Consider the following 17,296-nt stretch of genomic DNA (forward strand, 5'->3'; position numbering starts at 1 on the left):
GTAGGTAGGTTTCTATTTATTTCGCGTTGTTCGCTTCTTGTATTTTTTTTTTTTTTTTTTTTTTTTTTTTTTTTTTTTTTTTTTTTTATTTCATTCAGCGCCTTAAATCAACATCCCATATACATGCCCATGTTTCCCACATCTTGGTCCACCGCATTCATGGATAATGCCCCGCCAGTGGATATGGGGAAGCCCTCTAGCAGATCTTCGATCTCGCGGACTGTCTTGATCTTCCAGAATCGCTGAATGCCACCAACAAACCTCCGAGAGCAGGGGTCGATAGCTTCCTCGGCCTCGGCTGCAAAGCACAGCCGGTAATAGGCCCAGCCGTCCTTGCGTTGAACCTCTTCGTTGGCGCTGAACATGAACCCAGGGGCGACAAGGACCAGCCACGGCTTCTTGGTGAGCATGGCCAGCAAGGCGCCCGACAGGACGCCGCCGTCCATCACACCGGCGGGCTCGCCGTCCTTGCCGGGGCGGGGAGCCTTCCACAGCGGATGCGTCTCGAAGAAGACTCGGAGCCACACGAACATGCCGCCGCGGGGCCAGTCGAACTCAAACAGCTTGGTCTTGGTGATGACGCCCCAGTCGGCGTCCAGCGGGTGCGGACCGGGGACGATCGGAGTGCCCTGCTTCAGCTGGTACTTGCCTTCGTCGAGGATGCGGCAGACGCGGTTCATCCTGTCCTCGTAGGCGCCGCGGAGGCCCTCGAGCCAGCGGACCCAGCCGTCCATCTGCCACCCGGTGAAGGCCATCCGGTCCTTGTGGGTGCGGAGGCCGAGGAACGACGTCTTGGTCTCGGCGGGTTGGGAACCCATGACCAGCTCGCCGATCATGGATTGGACGAACCCGCTTGGCTGTTGGGTTGTTGTCTCGGTGATTCTACGACACCGTCAGGGAACATTCGAGCGGTTTCTCGCAAATAAATAGATACTCTGAACTTACCTTACGAATCGCTCAATGATCGCCGGCTGTGCCGTTACCCAGCCGAGTCTGCAGCCAGGTGCGACAGTCTTTGAGAAGGTATCGAGCCGGACAACGCGGCCGTCCACGTCAAAGCTGAGGAAAGATGGAACCAAGGAGTCCAAGAACGGATAGCCGGTCGACCGTGAGTATGTGGAGGCAACCCGTGGTGGGGGCAGGTTCCTGCTCTTGGCCTCCTCTTTGGCTGCCGACGGAAACTGCATGTACCTGTGAAGAGATATGTGAGCGACTGATGGGATACAAGACATCCTCTGTCGGTGGAGGATTAACTAACCAGTAAGGATCATCCTCTACAATGACCACGTCGTACTTGCTGCATACTGCATACAAAGCCTTTCGCCGCTCCACCTCCAGCACGATACCCGTCGGGTTGTGACCCATGGTGACGGTGTACATAAGATGAGGCCTCCTGCCCTTGCTGTCATCCCAATTGGCGAGCACATCCTCCAGACCCCCGGGTCCATCGGCGAGCATGCCGCCCGAGTCGGCCTCGACGGTGACGACCTGGACGCCCTTGGGCCTGGCCTGGGTGAGCACGTTGCCGTACGCGAACCTCTCGCACAGCAGGCCGGGCCTGTCGCGAACGTCGTCCCCTTTGCCCTCGCTCCACGGGTCGACAAAGAGCTCAAGCGTCTTGGCGAAGCCGTCGGTGGAGCCGACGGTCAGGACGACCTCGGGCCCGGAGCGGTACGGCACGTCGGGGTGCAGGTGCTCGCGGGTGAACTGGCGCACAAAGGACAGCAGGGGCGGGTAGCCGTCGGCCATGCCGTACTGCAGCGCCGTGGCGAGGTCGATCTTGCGCAGCGGGTCCGTCTCCTTGGCGACCAGCGGTACCGTGATGTGGGTCGACGCGCTCCGGTCCGGAGAGTCGCCATTGCTGGTGGTGGTGGTGATAGTGGTGTTTTTGCTTGGCGTCCAGCGTTCAGGCTTTGCGGCTTGCGCCTCGAGCGTGTCGAACGGGAAGAAGCGGAGGTTGGGAAGACCTGCCGGGTTTTGTTTTTTTATGGGCGAGAGGTAAGTCTTTTGTGGACGGAGACAGTGAAGGCGTCACTTGCGATGCTCACCTCCGGCAAAATTTCCAATTCCTGGTATCTGAAAGAATTTGTAGAATTCTTTGACTTCACTGGGCTTGCGGTTCTTGGTGGTCTGCGAATAGTAGTGGCTCAGATCCCGGGGTAGAGGTCTGGTGTCGTCTTCGCCATTGTCCTCCTGCCTCCGGGACAGGGGCCGAGTTGGTAGTTCCATTTTGGCAGTTTGTCCGGGGATGATAGAGACGCTGATCCTCTTTTTTTTTTTTATATTAAAACAGTGACAGGTTTAGGTAGGTTAGGATGGTGCGTATTTTTGGTCTGCCAGCTATATTTCATTCAAAAACGGGTTGTGACAGACCCAATGGTGTGGGAAGACTAAACTTGTAAGGTAAAAGATAAGAAAGTCCGATCTCTTACCTTACAGCTTGGTGACGATTACAAATGCAACCCCCCAAGGTTGTAGGTTTACCCAGAAACGGAACATATCCATTCCCATCGCGGCATTGGCTGTAACCATTAAAACCCCTGGCATCGGAGCTGACGGCCCCGCTAAAGCATGCATGCTCTTCTTTCCATGGCTCTCATTGCTCACGATAGCCCTTGAGGGATAGGACGTTGGCCCCATGCAGTTTAGCGGGGCCCCGCCCTCGGCAACGGTTTGTATTGCGTACTACCCGTGTGTAGCCAAACACATGGAGATTTTAGCTTCAAATACTTCATCAAGCTACTGCAACGCTTCTGGCGCAATCGCTTGCACACGACTTGCTCAGAGGTTGGTGGTACCTGTAGTGGAATTGAAAGATTGGACGACAATCTCCGCTAAGGCTGGGCTGCTTTTTTTCTGCATTGTACTGGATTGGATGAACTCAAGACTGCTATGTATGCTATTTATTCTAGGGCTAACTGCCCGGGTAGTATTTATGAAATAATCAGTGAGCGACAGGGTATTCCATGTATGACACTCATCCAATGTTATCAATTTATGTTTTGGTCTTGAAGGAAACGAGATATACCGTCTTGGTAAAAGAATATCCTTGGAAATAGTGGCCATTCAAAGACAGGATAAGAGCAAAATAAAAACGCAAGAGAGAGGTGATTAGACTAAATAGAAGTAAGCAAAAGAGTAAATAACTAAAACAAAGAAAAACGAACGCAATGATAAAAGATGAGAGGAAAACACCTAAAATCCAAGGAAGTCGAAAGGGAATTATACCGACTATAAACAACCTTTCGTGCCAGCTTAATGAGATGGCATCAATTGGGCTTGTTGATTGAAATAGGGCCACGTTAAAGATTACCCACGATTCCTTAGCCAGCACCCTTTTTTGATCCACACAGCAGATGTCTGCACTGGGTACTTTTTGGGTGGGGTTTTGGTGGGTAAAAGTCTCGAAACCGTATCTACCAGTGTTCATTATGTGTGGATAAAAAAAGGGTGCTGGCTAAGGAATCGTTGGTGATCTTCAGCGTGGTCCTTGAAATATTTCGTGTATTTGTCAGTGAGGTCAGCTATGTTAGTGACGTCTTTGCACTTTTCCTTGTCTTCGTGAAGGCCCTCGTTGCAGGCCCTAAAGGTAGCATATCGCGACCCAGTAGAGAAATACCGATCCGAACATGGCAAGTAGACTCCTTTCTCGGTGAACCAGGGAGCATGTGGGAGGTGGCAGCAATTAATCCCGTTCCTGTCCTCGGCTTTGATGGTGCTGGCGCAGCAATACCCTTCCGGGGTTTTTTCAAATTTTTCAAAGTTTTCATATTCGGCGGGGGGAAAGGTGGGACAACTGTTGGGGTCCCTCCAGACCTCCTCGTCATCGTCCTCCATCTTATTATTCTTGCGTCGGCCGCTTGTGAGAAACCCGGAAACGGTCGATAAAACCCCATCCTTCCTGCCCTTCTGCTGAGGAGCGCGGAACAAATGGGGCAGGTCATATTCTCCTCTATCTCCATATTGATCGTAACGGGATGTTCCGGCCGAAACCAGGTCGGCGGAGGCGGTAACTAAGACGACGAATAAAGTGGAGGCGTGCATCTCGGGCGGAGAACGCGATGAAACGAAACGAATGACAGAGAGAGAGAGAGAGAGAGCGAGAGAGAGAGAGAGAGCGAGAGAGAGAGAGAGCGAGACAGAGAGAGAGCGAGAGAGAGAGAGAGAGAGAGGCGAATTTAGAAAAGGGAACTAGCGTAACAACACCAAGACATATTAAATCAAAAACCTAGTTAAGGATGAAAAGTTCAGGGGAAAAAAAAACCATCGCAAGCTAGCGTAACAAATGCTTGTACTTACTGGTTGACAAGCTCGGTGTACATTGATGCGCTATACCGGAATCCATTTACAGCCAAGTTATGCGGCCGAAAATAGCAAAGGATGTACATAGTAAATACTATTTTCGTCGCCCATTATCAAGCGACCCATGTGGATTTTATTTCTCTTGACTCAAAAACAAGGAGTCCCTTGCAATCCTGTTCGGGGAAAGCCGAGCGAGTCGTGAGTACTATAAGCGAGTCCTGCCAAAAATTTGAGCAAAAACTTCCATTGCAGCGGTACGCTATTATCGTTCCACATACCATGATCGCAATGCGAAAACCACATTCCTGGCTGCGCAGTTGCAGCCCTGCGTAAGTAGACAAGCTACACAAGTGTGGTTTGTCTGGTTCGGGTTGTTATTTCTAAAAATAATCAAAGACAATCTCTAGGGCCATGCCCATCTAGTCTGAATTTGTTATCCAAAAGATCATTGCACTTATAGAACATCTTGCGCGGCCTCCTCCACTGCGCCAGAAGGTGCCTTGTAATGGAAGCCGAGTTCGGCGAGGGTCTTGGCGGTTCTGCCAGTCTTTTCAAACTCTAGCTTGGCTTGCGCATATATTTCCCTCTGCCAAACCTGTTCATCGGTCCACAGCGGAGGCTCCTTTCCACTCTCGGCCTTTGCGGCCCAGGCATGCATCTCCCTGAGGTACTCGACATCGCCCTTCTTTGGATAGACGTGGAACGCCGGGCCTCTCTGATCTTCCGCGCCCTTCTCCCAGCCCGTCATTTCTTTCTCAGACGGCAGCGGCAAGACGTTCGCCCAGAGTCGTGCGTATATGGCAGCCTGGCTTTCCGAGAATGGGAACGGGATGACTTTGATTGGAAGACCGGGGAACACCAATGTAGGATGTTTGATATGCAGGAAATCTTTGTATAGCCCGTAGACGCGCCGGCCGTCTGTCAACAGCGGTGCGTCGAGCGACTCCAGAAAGGGGAAGGCAAACAGATACCCAGTGCAAAACACCACCGCGTCAATGCCCTTCTCAATACGGCCATCTTCGAACCGCACTCCCTTCTCCTGCACGAGGAACTCTGAGATTGGACGTGTTTCTTCTGCCCCAATATGGGCTAGGCTATCCGACGCTGTCGGCTCCCGCACCGAGAGGAACACCTGTCCGGCCACCCTCTGGATCTGCGCTGCAATGTCAACTCCCGAGGCTGAGTTGCCCACAACAATGACTTTCTTGCCCGTATACGGGTTGGGCGAGCGGTAGGTCTTTGAGTGTGTGATGACGGCTGGGTGTGCCTTGTGAAAGTCCTCAATGTTGGGGATCCGAGGCATGTAAGTGGTGGAGTAGTGACCAGATGCAACCACAACCGCATCAAATGTCTGCAGTTGTAAATTGCCACCCGTAGAAGACTCAGTCTTGATATCCCACTGATCCTTGCCTGCCTCTTGTCTAAGACGGACGTCCCTGACAATGGTAGAGAACTTGATAAGATGTCGAACGTCTTGCGAGTACTTCACCAGATAAGCCTGAACTTCATCCCGATGGGGAAACGCCACAGTTTCGGGAAATTCCAAGTCCTTAAATCCCATTATAGTCCTCGGAATGTTGGTATGTAAGAGATCATACATGGGCGAAGGAAACACAGCCGGTCCGTCCTTGTCGGGAAAGACTGGAGGATCAGGCGCGCACGAGGGGTTCGTCTGAGGAACGTGCAGCGTGCTCGAGGGAGTCTTGCTGTAATTCCAAACCCCGCCGACCTCTGCCGCCTGCTCAAAGACGACGATTTCGGCAAATGACTTTTGCGCCAAAAGGTATTTGGCAGCGGCGAGGCCACAGGGGCCAGCGCCGATGACGGCGATCCGCTTCACATCAAAGCAGACTCGGAGGACCATTTTGCCAAACCGGAACCCAGACAAAGATTTACTTCCTGAAAGAAAAAGGAAAAAAGAAAAGGTCTGCGACAGGTGAGGCCAGATCTCTCCAAAGCTGCAAGCACCCGGGCTAAGCAAGCCTTTTCGACTTGCATTCTACTTTGTTCAATCACGCCATCTTTGAAGTTGGTCGGAATGCGGCCGATGATGGTGAGAAAGGGCCCCAGTCTCGCGGGGTGCTGAAAGCGGAGATGGGTGGATTCCGGTGGATGGACTTTTCTTAAGGGCCGCGTTGAATAGCCTACAGTACACAAAACAATCTATTTTAAACGTATTTATTGGTTATTATTACTGGGTGGACCCAAACTAAATGTCTGATAATAATCGTGTATGCTATTTAACGTCGCCCTTTCTTGACAGACCGCTTTCCTCAAACAAACTAGCGTGGAATCAAGGTATGTATGTGTAGCTCCTGGTACCGGCAACCAAAGAAGGTGCCTTTGCCTGCTTGTTCGCGTATTGTAGCTGTCGGAGCTTTCTCTGGGCGATTTTCGATTCCACATCTAAAGATACCTCACCCAAGGTACCTCTTTCAACATCGCCTCCCCCATTTTGTCTTCCTCATCCGCAACTTCATTCAACAACCCAACTACGCAAAGCATCGGCACCCTACGAATTTTAGACCTGCCGCCTAGGTCATCGAAACACTCAATGGTTTTATAGGACGCGCAAAAGACCGCCCTCATTTCCGCAGACCGAACCCCGGCGCAGGCGACGTTCGGCGCGTCGTCTGTGCTGAGCTCTGCAAACCTTTCGCACGCCATGGAAATGGACGCGCCATCTGCGACCAGCCATCCCGAGATCCTTGCCGCGGGCATCGCCACTCCGATCGCCCAGCTCGCCCCAGGGCTCTCCGACCAAGACTCGCGCGTCGTGAGAGGCGAGGTCACCGTTGTCTGGCCTTATAGCCTGATCCGGAAATCTTTTGCCTTTGTTATCGCCGAGCCCGACGTCCGATTGCGCGATTCCAATGGTCAAATTCGTCTCCAGGTCGATGGCGCAATCGCAAAGCTCGTCGCCGAAAGTGGGCTGGAGAGTGGTGATGAGATCCTGCTGAGCTTGGCAGGTGCAGGTTGGGCTGCCAACACTTACGAAGCTAGGATCCCTGGGTCATGTTCAAGTTGGCAGCTTGAATACACTGAGAAAATCACTCTCGAGGTATGTATACTAGGTTGCGCATAGCACCTGTAAATGCGTTTGTGGGTCTTGATTCATCTAACCTTCCCTTTCGACAGATCAAATCCGCATTCACCGAGGACACCAAGATTCTGGATGTCGCCAATCCGCCTTCCACAGAAACGGACACTGCACTCGAGCCTCCAATTGTCGAAGCGCCTTCCGACGATTTCCCCATCGCCGAAGAACCTTCCATCACGAGTCCTGTACAGAAATCGAGCAATGTCGAGTTTCATTCCCCGGCCTTCATCAAAAGAGCTCGCCTGTCGTATGGTTCCCTATTTGAACCAGACCACGACCCGTTTGCAGAAGACGATGGTGGGGTGAAAGGAAAGGGCCGTAAAAGGGCACGATTCGGCCGATACAGTGCATCATGGAGATATGCCAGCCATACGCCTAGCCCCGAGCCCAGCGAAGCCGGCGTGGGGGAGGATTCCGAAGCGGAGGCTGCTGCGGGTATCGAAAATAGTCCAAGCGCAGCAGCATCCGCGCTGAAGTCCTCGGCGCCAAAGATGGTTGATAAAGGTTCCCAGGTCGTCGAGTCGAATCTTGCCCCAGATGAGGCAAGCATAGATCGTCAGGTGGCATCGCCGCCTGAGAAACCAACCACAGATGCCAGTGGGCCAGAACCGCCAGCTCTATTCGCACCGACAGTTGCGCCAGAAAGCGCGCAGATGCCAACCGGAAATACCGAAACACCTGTTCCTTCGACTTTTGAGACTAGCACTCTATTTGGGAGATTTGAGAGCAGTAATGGCGATTATTCTGTGCCTAGATTTCAGACAGACATATCTGGTATCAACAGTGGCCCTTCTATAGAGGAGCAAGTCAGGTTTGGCTTTCATCATAGTCCTATTATACCTCTGGCACCCCAGGGAATGGAGGTGGAGCATAATCAAACTTTTGCACAAGCTCACAGCACTGAGCAGGTGGCGCCGCTCCCGGTCAGCACCGGAGCCGAGGCTTCGGGATTCGTCCAAGACCTGCCACCCGTTTCTCTGCCTACATCGCATGACGGCGGAGTAGTTCATCAAGAGACCATACCACTATGGATAGTCAGCAATGAACAGATACTGAACCCTGCACATGCAGATGCAGAACTGCCCATTGACCCCTCCCTCACAGCAGCTCTGGATGCAGATGGCCCAGACACAGAATTGGGAACTCCTAGTCGTACAGCATTGCCCACCGAGGTCGACGTGTACGGGTCATATAACGAGAGTCGTTATCAAAACGAAGCCGAAGATGAAATGGTGGAAGCGAAGGTTGAGGGGGCATCGGTATCATCCGAGGAATCCATGAATCCTGATGAAGCCGAATACGAGCGCGAACTTGCCAATGAGTCCTACGATGATTACGATATGAGGAACTATGCCGACGTGGAGGACGATGTTGAGGGACCATATGACAATGGACTGCCTGAGGGAGAGGGTGAAGAGGGCAATTATTATTCGGACGGAAGTGAGGGCCAAGAGGAGGAGGAGGAGGAGGAAGAAGAAGAGTATTCCGAAGAAGACGAAAGCGACGGGGAATCACAGGAGATGTCCGCACCAAAGCTCGAAAGGGCACCACAGCAGACGGGCCCGGTAGTGATTGACTTGTTGTCAGACTCATCGGATGACGAGAGTGATCCTCCTCCTCGGCCCGTTAGTGTTCATAACACAGAACCCCAACGAAATCCCGAGAGCTACGATGTTGGCCAGGAATTACATCTAGTAGCGCAGAGTTAGTCTTTTTCTTGTTATTTTGATACCCCCCCATTCTCTTCGCAGAACTGACACCCGTGCCTAGCCTCGCAACCCCAGACAAGCGCCTCACAACCATCACCGCCTTATGACGTCCACTCTGAGCCAAGTAATGGCGAATTGGAATCTGAATCTGAATCTGAACAGTCTGAACAGTTTGAGGAGGATGCAGATGGTGAGGACGACGAGCTTGCGGGATTCGAGAGCCCTGTAAGATCCATTGTTCAGACAGAACCTGAGTCCGAAGCCTCCCAGATGCCTGCTATCAACTCAGAGCTCCAGCCGATAATGTCATCTTCACGGCATGTCACACCAGAGCGCTCAGACCAGGATCCGCCCAAGGACGCTCAAAATGAAAATTCCAGCCCAAAACCCGACCAAGACGTCGAAATGACAGTGCCGATGATGTCTGGGGCTCTATTCCCGACTGCGGCTGATGAGATGCAACAGTCTATCGAGACCGTCGAGGAAACCGGTGGCGAGGAACAAACAGAGGTACAGGATGAAGTCGAGGATTCCAAACAATCCTCACATCCACCAGCTGGAGAAAGTGAAACAGACCAGAATATGGTACCAAATGTCGCCACCCCTTCATCACCTATAGAAGAGAATTCCATCTCAGAACAGCCAAAGGAGCCTGCTATGGCTTCGGAGCCAGCCGACACAAACACAGAAACTGGTAGACTCCCCACCCCAACAGCGACGCAAACGCCCCAAATTGAGAACAATACTCAATCAGACGAACAAGAATCCATACAAGTCACCCAGGCTACCGATACAGAGCATGCGCCGAAAGATCAGGAGGAGGGCGACAGCGACAACGACAACGATGACGACGAAATGGTGGAGGCTCCCGTGCTAGACAGTGGATCGCCGCTGTCGACTGTTGTAGCTGCACTGGAACAAAAGCTCGAGGAGAACATTGTGGTTGAGAAACAATCGGAACTTGCGCCTGTTGAGCCTGATGGCGACGACCTCGCGAGCGAGGATGAGGCAAACGAAATGGTCTCTCAGACAGTGGTCTCGGTAGACATCGAACAGGTCACAACCCGCAATTTGGAGTCAGTCGAAGCTACGGAGGTGCTTGAAGGCAGTGGAGAGCCTGAAAAGTCGGTTGTGACTACTGTAGAAGATGTGGAGGTCACTGTTGAAGGTATTGAGATTGTCGTCAAAGAAGACAAAACCGCCATCGCTTCTCCTCGTCAGGAACCGGCTTCGCCTGCGTCGTCCGAAATCGAGCGCGTTCGCGGACAGTCTTTGTCGAGTGTGAGATCGAACCAGAGTCGCCCATTTGCAACTCAGATTCCTCCATCTGAATCAGGATACGTTAACGACGACTTGTTGACGGACACTCAAGAAAACGACATATCAGAAAAGTCAAACAGCCAGGCTGAACAGACCGAGATAGATGGAGCTGAGGCTATGGAACCCGAAACTATGGCTGCTCTGCCATCTCAGGATACACAAAGCCCACGTCATCGGTTTGCTTCCCAGGAACCGCTATCTGACGACGTTGATATGGTCGACGCCGGCTCTGTTTTGGAAGATGATAGTCCTTCCGAAGGCGAAGATGAAAGCGACCATTCTGAGAATGGAGATTTTGTTGAGGCCCCCGAGAGTATCAAAGATGCAGCCGTCACTGCCGAGGACGACGAGCTGAAACCACTGTCGCAAGATGAAAAGGCTGTTGAAGACGAAGATATCCCTTCGTCGCCTGTTCTGAGTACGACACACGAAGATGATAATGGAGACGGTGCCAAGGATGGCCCCTCTAATATCGAGGAGGATGGTGAAGACGAAAAGTCGGGCGTTGATGAAGTTAATAACGTTCCCGACGAGGCTGCTGGTGAATCTTTGCAGAAGGAAGAAATCCGGGTCGACATCCAAGATGATTTCAAGGTCGCAGAGAATACCTCCGACTCAGTGCCTCGACAAGTTGACGACAGGTCTGATGAAGATCAAAACATCAGTGATATAATAAACGAGGAATCATCGTCTGTCAAGTTCGGCGGGTCAGACGATTCTCGCAATGCCTCAGAGGCGGAGGACGACGAGTCTGACAAGGAGAATGCTGAAGAGCCAGAAGAGGAGGCGTCTCCTGAAGAACAAAAGCCACTAACGAGGGCAACCCGCAGCGCTAGTAAGCAGAACGATACCAAGGAAGCGATGGCTGCCTACAAACCAAGCAAGAGTCCCGAGCTCGACACAGAGGAGAGCTCTAGCGATTCTGAACCCGAACAGGCGTCAACAAGGATCACCCGGGGTGCACTCAAGAAGGACACGGAACAATCACCCAGCATCCGTTCGCAGAACACGCCACAGCCAGACAAAGTGAGCGAGCTTGACGCTGAAGAAGATTCTGAGCCGTCAGCTGAGCCGCCTTCCACAAGGGTCACTCGGGCCAGTCGCAAGAATGAACCCCCGGATACCCCGACGGCTACCAGGCCCGTCACCAGGGCTATAAAAACTAAGCAGGCCCCCACAAAGGCCGAAGCGAAAGCTAGCAAGGTCAAACAGGCAACCCCCGATGCTGATCCCAGCGTCCGGCTGGCCAAGGGCGCGGGGAACAAGAAGGGCACCATCGAGCAACCGCAAGAGCGAGCTGGTGTCGCAGATGGTGACCCCAGTATCAGGTTGGCGCGGTCGGCTGCGGGGATTAAGCGCAAGCAGCCGGCTGAGCCGACGAAGCCGGCAACCGCAACAACCGATGGCGATCCTAGCCTTAGGTTGGCCAGGGGAGCTGCTGCGAATAAGCGGAAGCAGCCTTTGGAACCGGTGGAACCATCAGTCCCAGCACCTGATGCAGACCCCAGCGCCAGGTTAGCCAGGGCGGCAGGCAGTAAGCGCAAACGGCTCCCTGACCAGTTGGACGTGTCAGCCCCAGCTGCAAAGAATAGGATGACGACAAGGTCTGCCTCTAGCAGTTTTAGGCGGAGCGCCAGCCCTGCCGTGACAGAGGACCCCAGTGTGAGGCTGGCCAAGGGAGCCCTTAATAGTCCCTCTCGTCGCCAGAAGCAGACGGCCTCGTCAGATGCAAATGCACGCACGGAGACGGCCTCCAGCACCAGCAACAGCACCCAGATCAAAACAGAGGTCACACGCCGACTGCGCGAAGACCTACCCGACTACCAGACTCTACTTAGAGTTCCAAAGATGGTTGGCAAAACGATTGACCTGCTCGTCCTAGCCACGACGGAGGGCACCAAACCAACACGAACAAAGGCGCGTCAGTACTGCATGTCCTTCAACGTAACCGACGCCAGCATTTCTTCCCGAGTGTATGAGGTACAGCTGTACCGCCTACATAAAGATTCCCTGCCCATAGTCAAGCCAGGAGACCGCGTGCTGCTGCGCGACTTTAACATCGTTGCGTTGACGGACCGTGGATGGGGGTTACGTTCGGTCGAGAAATCCTCATACGCCGTCTTTGACGATGCCGACGATGCGTATGATGGAGAGGATGCGGCTGACGGCAGCGGCGGGATGCCACAGATTCGTGGGCCGCCCGTGGAGCTCACGGCGGCCGACCACGAGGTTTCCAAGCTGCTGAAGCAGTGGTGGAGCTCGCTCGACGATGGCGCCAGGGACAGGCTCGACAAGCAAAACAAGAAGCTTGCTGCTGGTTCTTAAGGGGGTTTCTGCTGCTAAGCAATGGTAAAACATGTACCATTGACGGCCTGGTTTTTGGGGTGGTTCAGGTTTGGTGAGAAATTTGGAGCTGTATTACACCATGCGATATCTTATTCTTGACAGCTTCAATACTGTATTGGGTTGTTTCGCGGTATGGCAGATATCCCCTTTGTAACAGTAGTATCATCCCGTGGCCACAAGTGCTCGGGTCAGAAGCATTGTTTTTATTTTCCTTTGTGTTTAGTGGGTACAGGGTAAAAGGATTGCAATCCCCGAGGGCGACAAAAAAAAGAAAAAAGTGTAATGTACATACAGGCAGAACCGACCATACTCGTCCGGGCTATTCGAGGGGGCCCACACAGACACTCCAATGGCGGCCCAGTCGTGAAATTTGATTTTCCAATCTCGAATATCATCCACTCACAGATATATGGATATGTATACTGCACATGTGTTTTGCTTGGCAATAAGATTTAAATTATAGTTGACTGGGGTTGGGAGAAACCCCCCGCCCCCCTCAAGTCATAGGGGAATATCCCCAGAAGCTACTCCTCCGTTGTTCCTTTTTTTTTTGTCCCCGCCGCCCCTTGGCCCTGTTACCAAGTGTCCAACAATCGCTGTGAAGCTGAGAGATAAAGAAGAAAAGATATAAGCTGAGAACGAAGGGAAAAAGAAAAGAAAACTATGAAGTTTGGATAGATACCGTATACACCATAAAAGGAATATCAAAGTGATGAACGCCGCATGACTATGATGCCAAATTCCCTAGGGACCCAAGTACAAAAAAGGTAATAAATAGTTTACACATGAGTTATAATAAAAGGTCATATGGTGAAAGAAGTAGAATCCAGGGGCCAAAGTCCACCTTCTCAAAGCTGATTATCTTATCCTAGGCAGCTCAGGTGGGTTCCAGGAAGATGATGTTCTGCTGCCTTCCCTGGGGAGCGGGGGAAGCGGCAGTGGCAAAGATATGGGCGATGGCCGCTCACCAGGTGCACCGACGGCACTCGACGGTTGGCTGTGGTAGTTCCCGTGTGGGTGAGGATGCTGGTGGTGAGGAGGTTGATGTTGGTATGAAAATTGAGGAGGTGGATAAGACCGCTGGTGAGGGTGCTGCTGTTGCGGCTGCGGAGGTGGTGGAGGTGGTGGCGTGTGGGAGTAGTGTGATTGCGACTGCGGGTGGGTAAAGGCCCTGTGCTGCTGCCTAGGCGAGTGTTGCCTTTGCTGGCTGTAGTCGACCTCGTATGCATACCTCGGCCTCTTGCCGTCCCGTTCCCTCATCTCAGCCGCTGGTATGGTCCTGGGCGAAACGCTGGCGCTGGAGTTCTTGCTCCTGGGTCTAACGTCATCGGCAAGCTCGGCAGGGGGCGTCGAGGGGCTGGTGTTGTTGCCACCGCGAGGGGCATTCTTGAACTTGCACACACGGCCAAACTTCTCGCACTGAACACAGCGCGGGTAATCGGGGTCGCACTTGATCTTCTTCTCACGGCATGTCACGCAGGCAATGGCGAGGCGCTTGCGCGGCTTGCCCGCCTTGGTAACTCCCCAGTGTGCATTGACGACCTCTCCGTCAATAACTGTCTTGCAGTGGCTGCCGTCGTCGTAAAAGTAGCACATGCCCTCACCAGGGACCTCGGCCGCCCGAACAAAGCGTGGGAGGAAGTGAGTGCCCGTCCAGATCTTGGGGCCAAGGCCGTCCTTGGATGGTATGCCCTCAGGCGAGACGATGCTACTGGTAGCTGTCGGGGGCGAGGGCGCCGCGTGTGAGTGCGTCGTCGGCCTTTGGTGATGGGCATCCCTGTATGGTGCCGGTCCGGAAGGGTGATCATACTCACGCTTGATACCGTGGTTTCCGACGACCGGTATGGACACTGGGTATCGATCCGACTGACTTCTGTTGTACGAGTACCTGCTGTTAGGGGAGTACTCCCCCGAAGCCCGTGTGACGTATTCTTCTGGTGTCCTGTCTGCTCGCCTGTGGTCCGACTCCCGGTGTGGAGGTGATAGAGGGCCCGGGAACGGTCCTCTCGGCACTGAGTGAAACGGATTCCTTTCCTCTAACCTTGGAGGATAGGAGCTTTTGGGGTGAGAGGCTGACGACGAGCTACATGCTCCGGTGGGTGGGAAATAGGAGGGGGAGTAAGGTCTGTTTGGCACTGGGAGGCTGCTTGATGTTTGCGGCCTATCCAGTGGCGATGTACCAGTCGAAAAAGCACGGCGCTCCTCGTATGGCGAATGTGTAAGCATGCTGTCATGTGCCATGGTCAGGATGCTGCTCAGAGGCGGGAGCTTGGGCAAATGTTGTTGCCGTTGTTGCGGTTCCCGGTAGTCTTCATTGTGCCGGGTGCTGCTCTGGCTAGAATGAGCTCTCCTCATGTTTAATGACTCGTCTGACGGCTTTCCGGGTAGCACATCGACCGTTGTTGAGGGGTCATAGTTAGACATGGGAGGAGACACTGGGGCCCCCTCGGACGGCCTTGAGGAGTAACTGGATGAGCTCGGGCTCACCAGCTCTGGTGGTGTACCCGGATAGGCCAAGCGATGACGAGAATCGAGACCGGATAGAGCCCCCATTGAGGGCGAAGTGGTAACTCAGTTGTCAAGATAGGAACAGTATATCATGTCCAGGCCAGCCGGCACGAGAGGGGGGGGGCTGAGGTTTTTGTCGAGTCTTGTTTCCAGATAGATGTGTTTTGCACAGCTGAACCATAAAAAAGCCAAATGGCAGTCAAAAAGATCACGGAACCGCAAGTGTGTATCCGGATCACAAAAGATGCGAGGGGGAGGCGGGGAGGCAGCGCTCGCTAAGTATGGCCCGGTTAAAGGTTGGTTGGCGGCGCAGTCACTGCTAACAAATAACGTAGGTCCTTCGCTTCCTTTGCGCTGATCGAGTGTGTTTGTTCGCGCTCCAGTTATATGCTCTTGTTTGCGTAAGCCAGCATTCCAAGTTTTCCAAGAACACAAAGATTGCAAGGGCCGTTGCTCGCTGTGTCTTTTTTCCCCTTTTGTTTGTGTGAGAGTCGTTTTCCGGATAGAGCGTCTGCTAAGCCACACACACTTTGTCCAAACCAACCTGCGATTGGTGTAGTGTTTTTTTTGTTGTTGTTGTTGTTGTTACTGTTGCGAATGTTTACCGTCACGTCTTACTTCAAAGAATAATAGTTCTTGGTAGTTCGGACGAAAATGACGAGAGTAGGATGATGAGGCTCACAAGTGAAGGTACGGGGTTCGAACGGATATGTATTTGTTCCCACTCGGCAGACGCTGGTCAGGCTGTAAGTACCCGGACCTGGGACTTCTCCGAGCTACTGGGGGGGTTTGTTCCAGGGGTCAAGGTACAAAGACGGATCTGGGCAAAACCACAAGAGGGCCGTAGGGATTCCTAGGCGAGCATGGAGTCAGGGGTCTAGCAGAGCGGAGGGACACTCCACCGCGCCGGGTTTTTTTAGCTTGTGAAGGGCAAGGGTGGTGGCACTTTTTGCAGGTCAAATGCGGGTGGGTGGGAGCTGGGGGTGTGTCGTGTATGTATGGACTTCTCAATCGCCGCATTCGCCAAGTCGCCTACGGGTCATGGAATACGCTGCGCGAGCCAGGAATCGAGCGAGGCTCACGTCGACCCACGACTTCTTTTCCGTGTTCAACCGGCCTGACAAGGGCATGGGTAGGGGTACATGGCTGGGGTGTGAGGATCCCCGGAATAGGCAATCACTATTTTGCTCCTTGGCTCCGCCCTGGGACAGGATTTTGTTATCCCATTCTGCTGTACGTATGTACAGTATGTACGGTACAACTGTAAATTAATAGGAGAAGACTTGTAAGGGGGACCGGCAAAGGATACTGAATCGAGCCACTTACCCCAGTGGACTGGGGTTATGATTGCTGCTACTACTGCACGTCTTTTAGAGTATCATATAGGGCTTTATGCGGTACGGGATTTGCATTCCCACCTCACATCACCCATATACCTTAAAGCAAGCTATAAATGCTTGCTTTCAGTTGCATAACCTGTAAAAGAGTAAGCAGCCAAAGAGGACATATCAAATTATTGATTGGGTAGTGGGGAGGCTACCAGGTATTTTGATGCTAAGCGGCCGTGTGTGTGTGGAGTGGCGTGCTGATGTGATGATGATGATTATAATGTAAAAGTGCAGTCGTGGCGCCAGAAGTCGCCGGGGCCAGGAGCCTGCTGCCAGGGTCACCAAGATAAATCCGGAGTCCGGGTTTGTACTTCACAGGCAGTAAGTAGACTAGAGTGAGTACCGTAATACTTCTCAGTGCTACTGGCTTCAACTTGCTCCAGGCGAGTGAGTTATCAGGGAATTTACCCAGCTGGAGCTGGAAACAGGGCCGGGCGCCCCATCGTAGAAGTGATAACCCGTAACCGAAAAGGGGGGTCCCAAATGTTGCGAGCCCACCTATCCCGACCAACAGTGGTAGATGGCCTTGGCTCAGGGGCTGCAAGCTCATCGGTGCGGGTTGTATGTCAGTCTTGGCAGAATTTGGCCGAGGTCCAGGTCATTTGGAGTCTTTGGGGGGGGGG

General features: G+C 53.0%; 5 protein-coding genes across 5 annotated transcripts; 2 read left to right on the forward strand and 3 right to left on the reverse strand.

The window, feature by feature from the left end:
- Positions 1-97: 97 nt before the first annotated feature.
- On the reverse strand, positions 98-2,368 carry PgNI_03372 (uncharacterized protein). The gene is made up of 4 exons (XM_031123427.1): positions 2,049-2,368; positions 1,259-1,967; positions 946-1,191; positions 98-882 (listed from the first exon to the last, which is right to left on the reverse strand). Exons 1-4 carry the CDS (start codon positions 2,227-2,229, stop codon positions 108-110), a joined length of 1,911 nt encoding a protein of 636 aa, XP_030983796.1. The 5' UTR covers positions 2,230-2,368; the 3' UTR covers positions 98-107.
- Positions 2,369-4,756: 2,388 nt separating this feature from the next.
- On the reverse strand, positions 4,757-6,166 carry PgNI_03373 (uncharacterized protein; the record flags this gene model as incomplete). The annotated part of the gene is made up of 1 exon (XM_031123428.1): positions 4,757-6,166. The coding sequence occupies one exon, from the start codon at positions 6,164-6,166 to the stop codon at positions 4,757-4,759; it is 1,410 nt and encodes a 469-aa protein (XP_030983797.1).
- A 441-nt stretch (positions 6,167-6,607) lies between these two features.
- PgNI_03374 (uncharacterized protein) lies at positions 6,608-12,756 on the forward strand (the record flags this gene model as incomplete). Its single annotated transcript, XM_031123429.1, has 3 exons — positions 6,608-7,363; positions 7,441-9,106; positions 9,173-12,756. The coding sequence occupies exons 1-3, from the start codon at positions 6,968-6,970 to the stop codon at positions 12,754-12,756; spliced, it is 5,646 nt and encodes a 1,881-aa protein (XP_030983790.1). The 5' UTR covers positions 6,608-6,967.
- Positions 12,757-13,635: 879 nt separating this feature from the next.
- PgNI_03375 (uncharacterized protein) lies at positions 13,636-15,330 on the reverse strand (the record flags this gene model as incomplete). The annotated part of the gene is made up of 1 exon (XM_031123430.1): positions 13,636-15,330. The coding sequence occupies one exon, from the start codon at positions 15,328-15,330 to the stop codon at positions 13,636-13,638; it is 1,695 nt and encodes a 564-aa protein (XP_030983791.1).
- A 199-nt stretch (positions 15,331-15,529) lies between these two features.
- PgNI_03376 (uncharacterized protein) lies at positions 15,530-16,406 on the forward strand (the record flags this gene model as incomplete). The annotated part of the gene is made up of 3 exons (XM_031123431.1): positions 15,530-15,581; positions 15,919-16,072; positions 16,241-16,406. 3 exons carry the CDS (start codon positions 15,530-15,532, stop codon positions 16,404-16,406), a joined length of 372 nt encoding a protein of 123 aa, XP_030983792.1.
- Between the last annotated feature and the right edge of the window lie 890 nt (positions 16,407-17,296).

The sequence above is a fragment of the Pyricularia grisea genome (genome assembly GCF_004355905.1).
Source record: "Pyricularia grisea strain NI907 chromosome Unknown Pyricularia_grisea_NI907_Scaffold_2, whole genome shotgun sequence".
Lineage (NCBI taxonomy): Eukaryota > Fungi > Ascomycota > Sordariomycetes > Magnaporthales > Pyriculariaceae > Pyricularia > Pyricularia grisea.

What these genes read in the sequence shown, in the direction of transcription:
- PgNI_03372 (XM_031123427.1), bottom strand. Translation starts at nt 2,229, where the DNA reads ATGGAACTACCAACTCGGCCCCTGTCCCGGAGGCAGGAGGACAATGGC. An exon ending in AATTGGAAATTTTGCCGGAG is followed by an intron (nt 1,968 to 2,048) that starts GTGAGCATCGCA and finishes AAAACCCGGCAG; the next exon opens with GTCTTCCCAACCTCCGCTTC. An exon ending in GTAGAGGATGATCCTTACTG is followed by an intron (nt 1,192 to 1,258) that starts GTTAGTTAATCC and finishes ATCTCTTCACAG; the next exon opens with GTACATGCAGTTTCCGTCGG.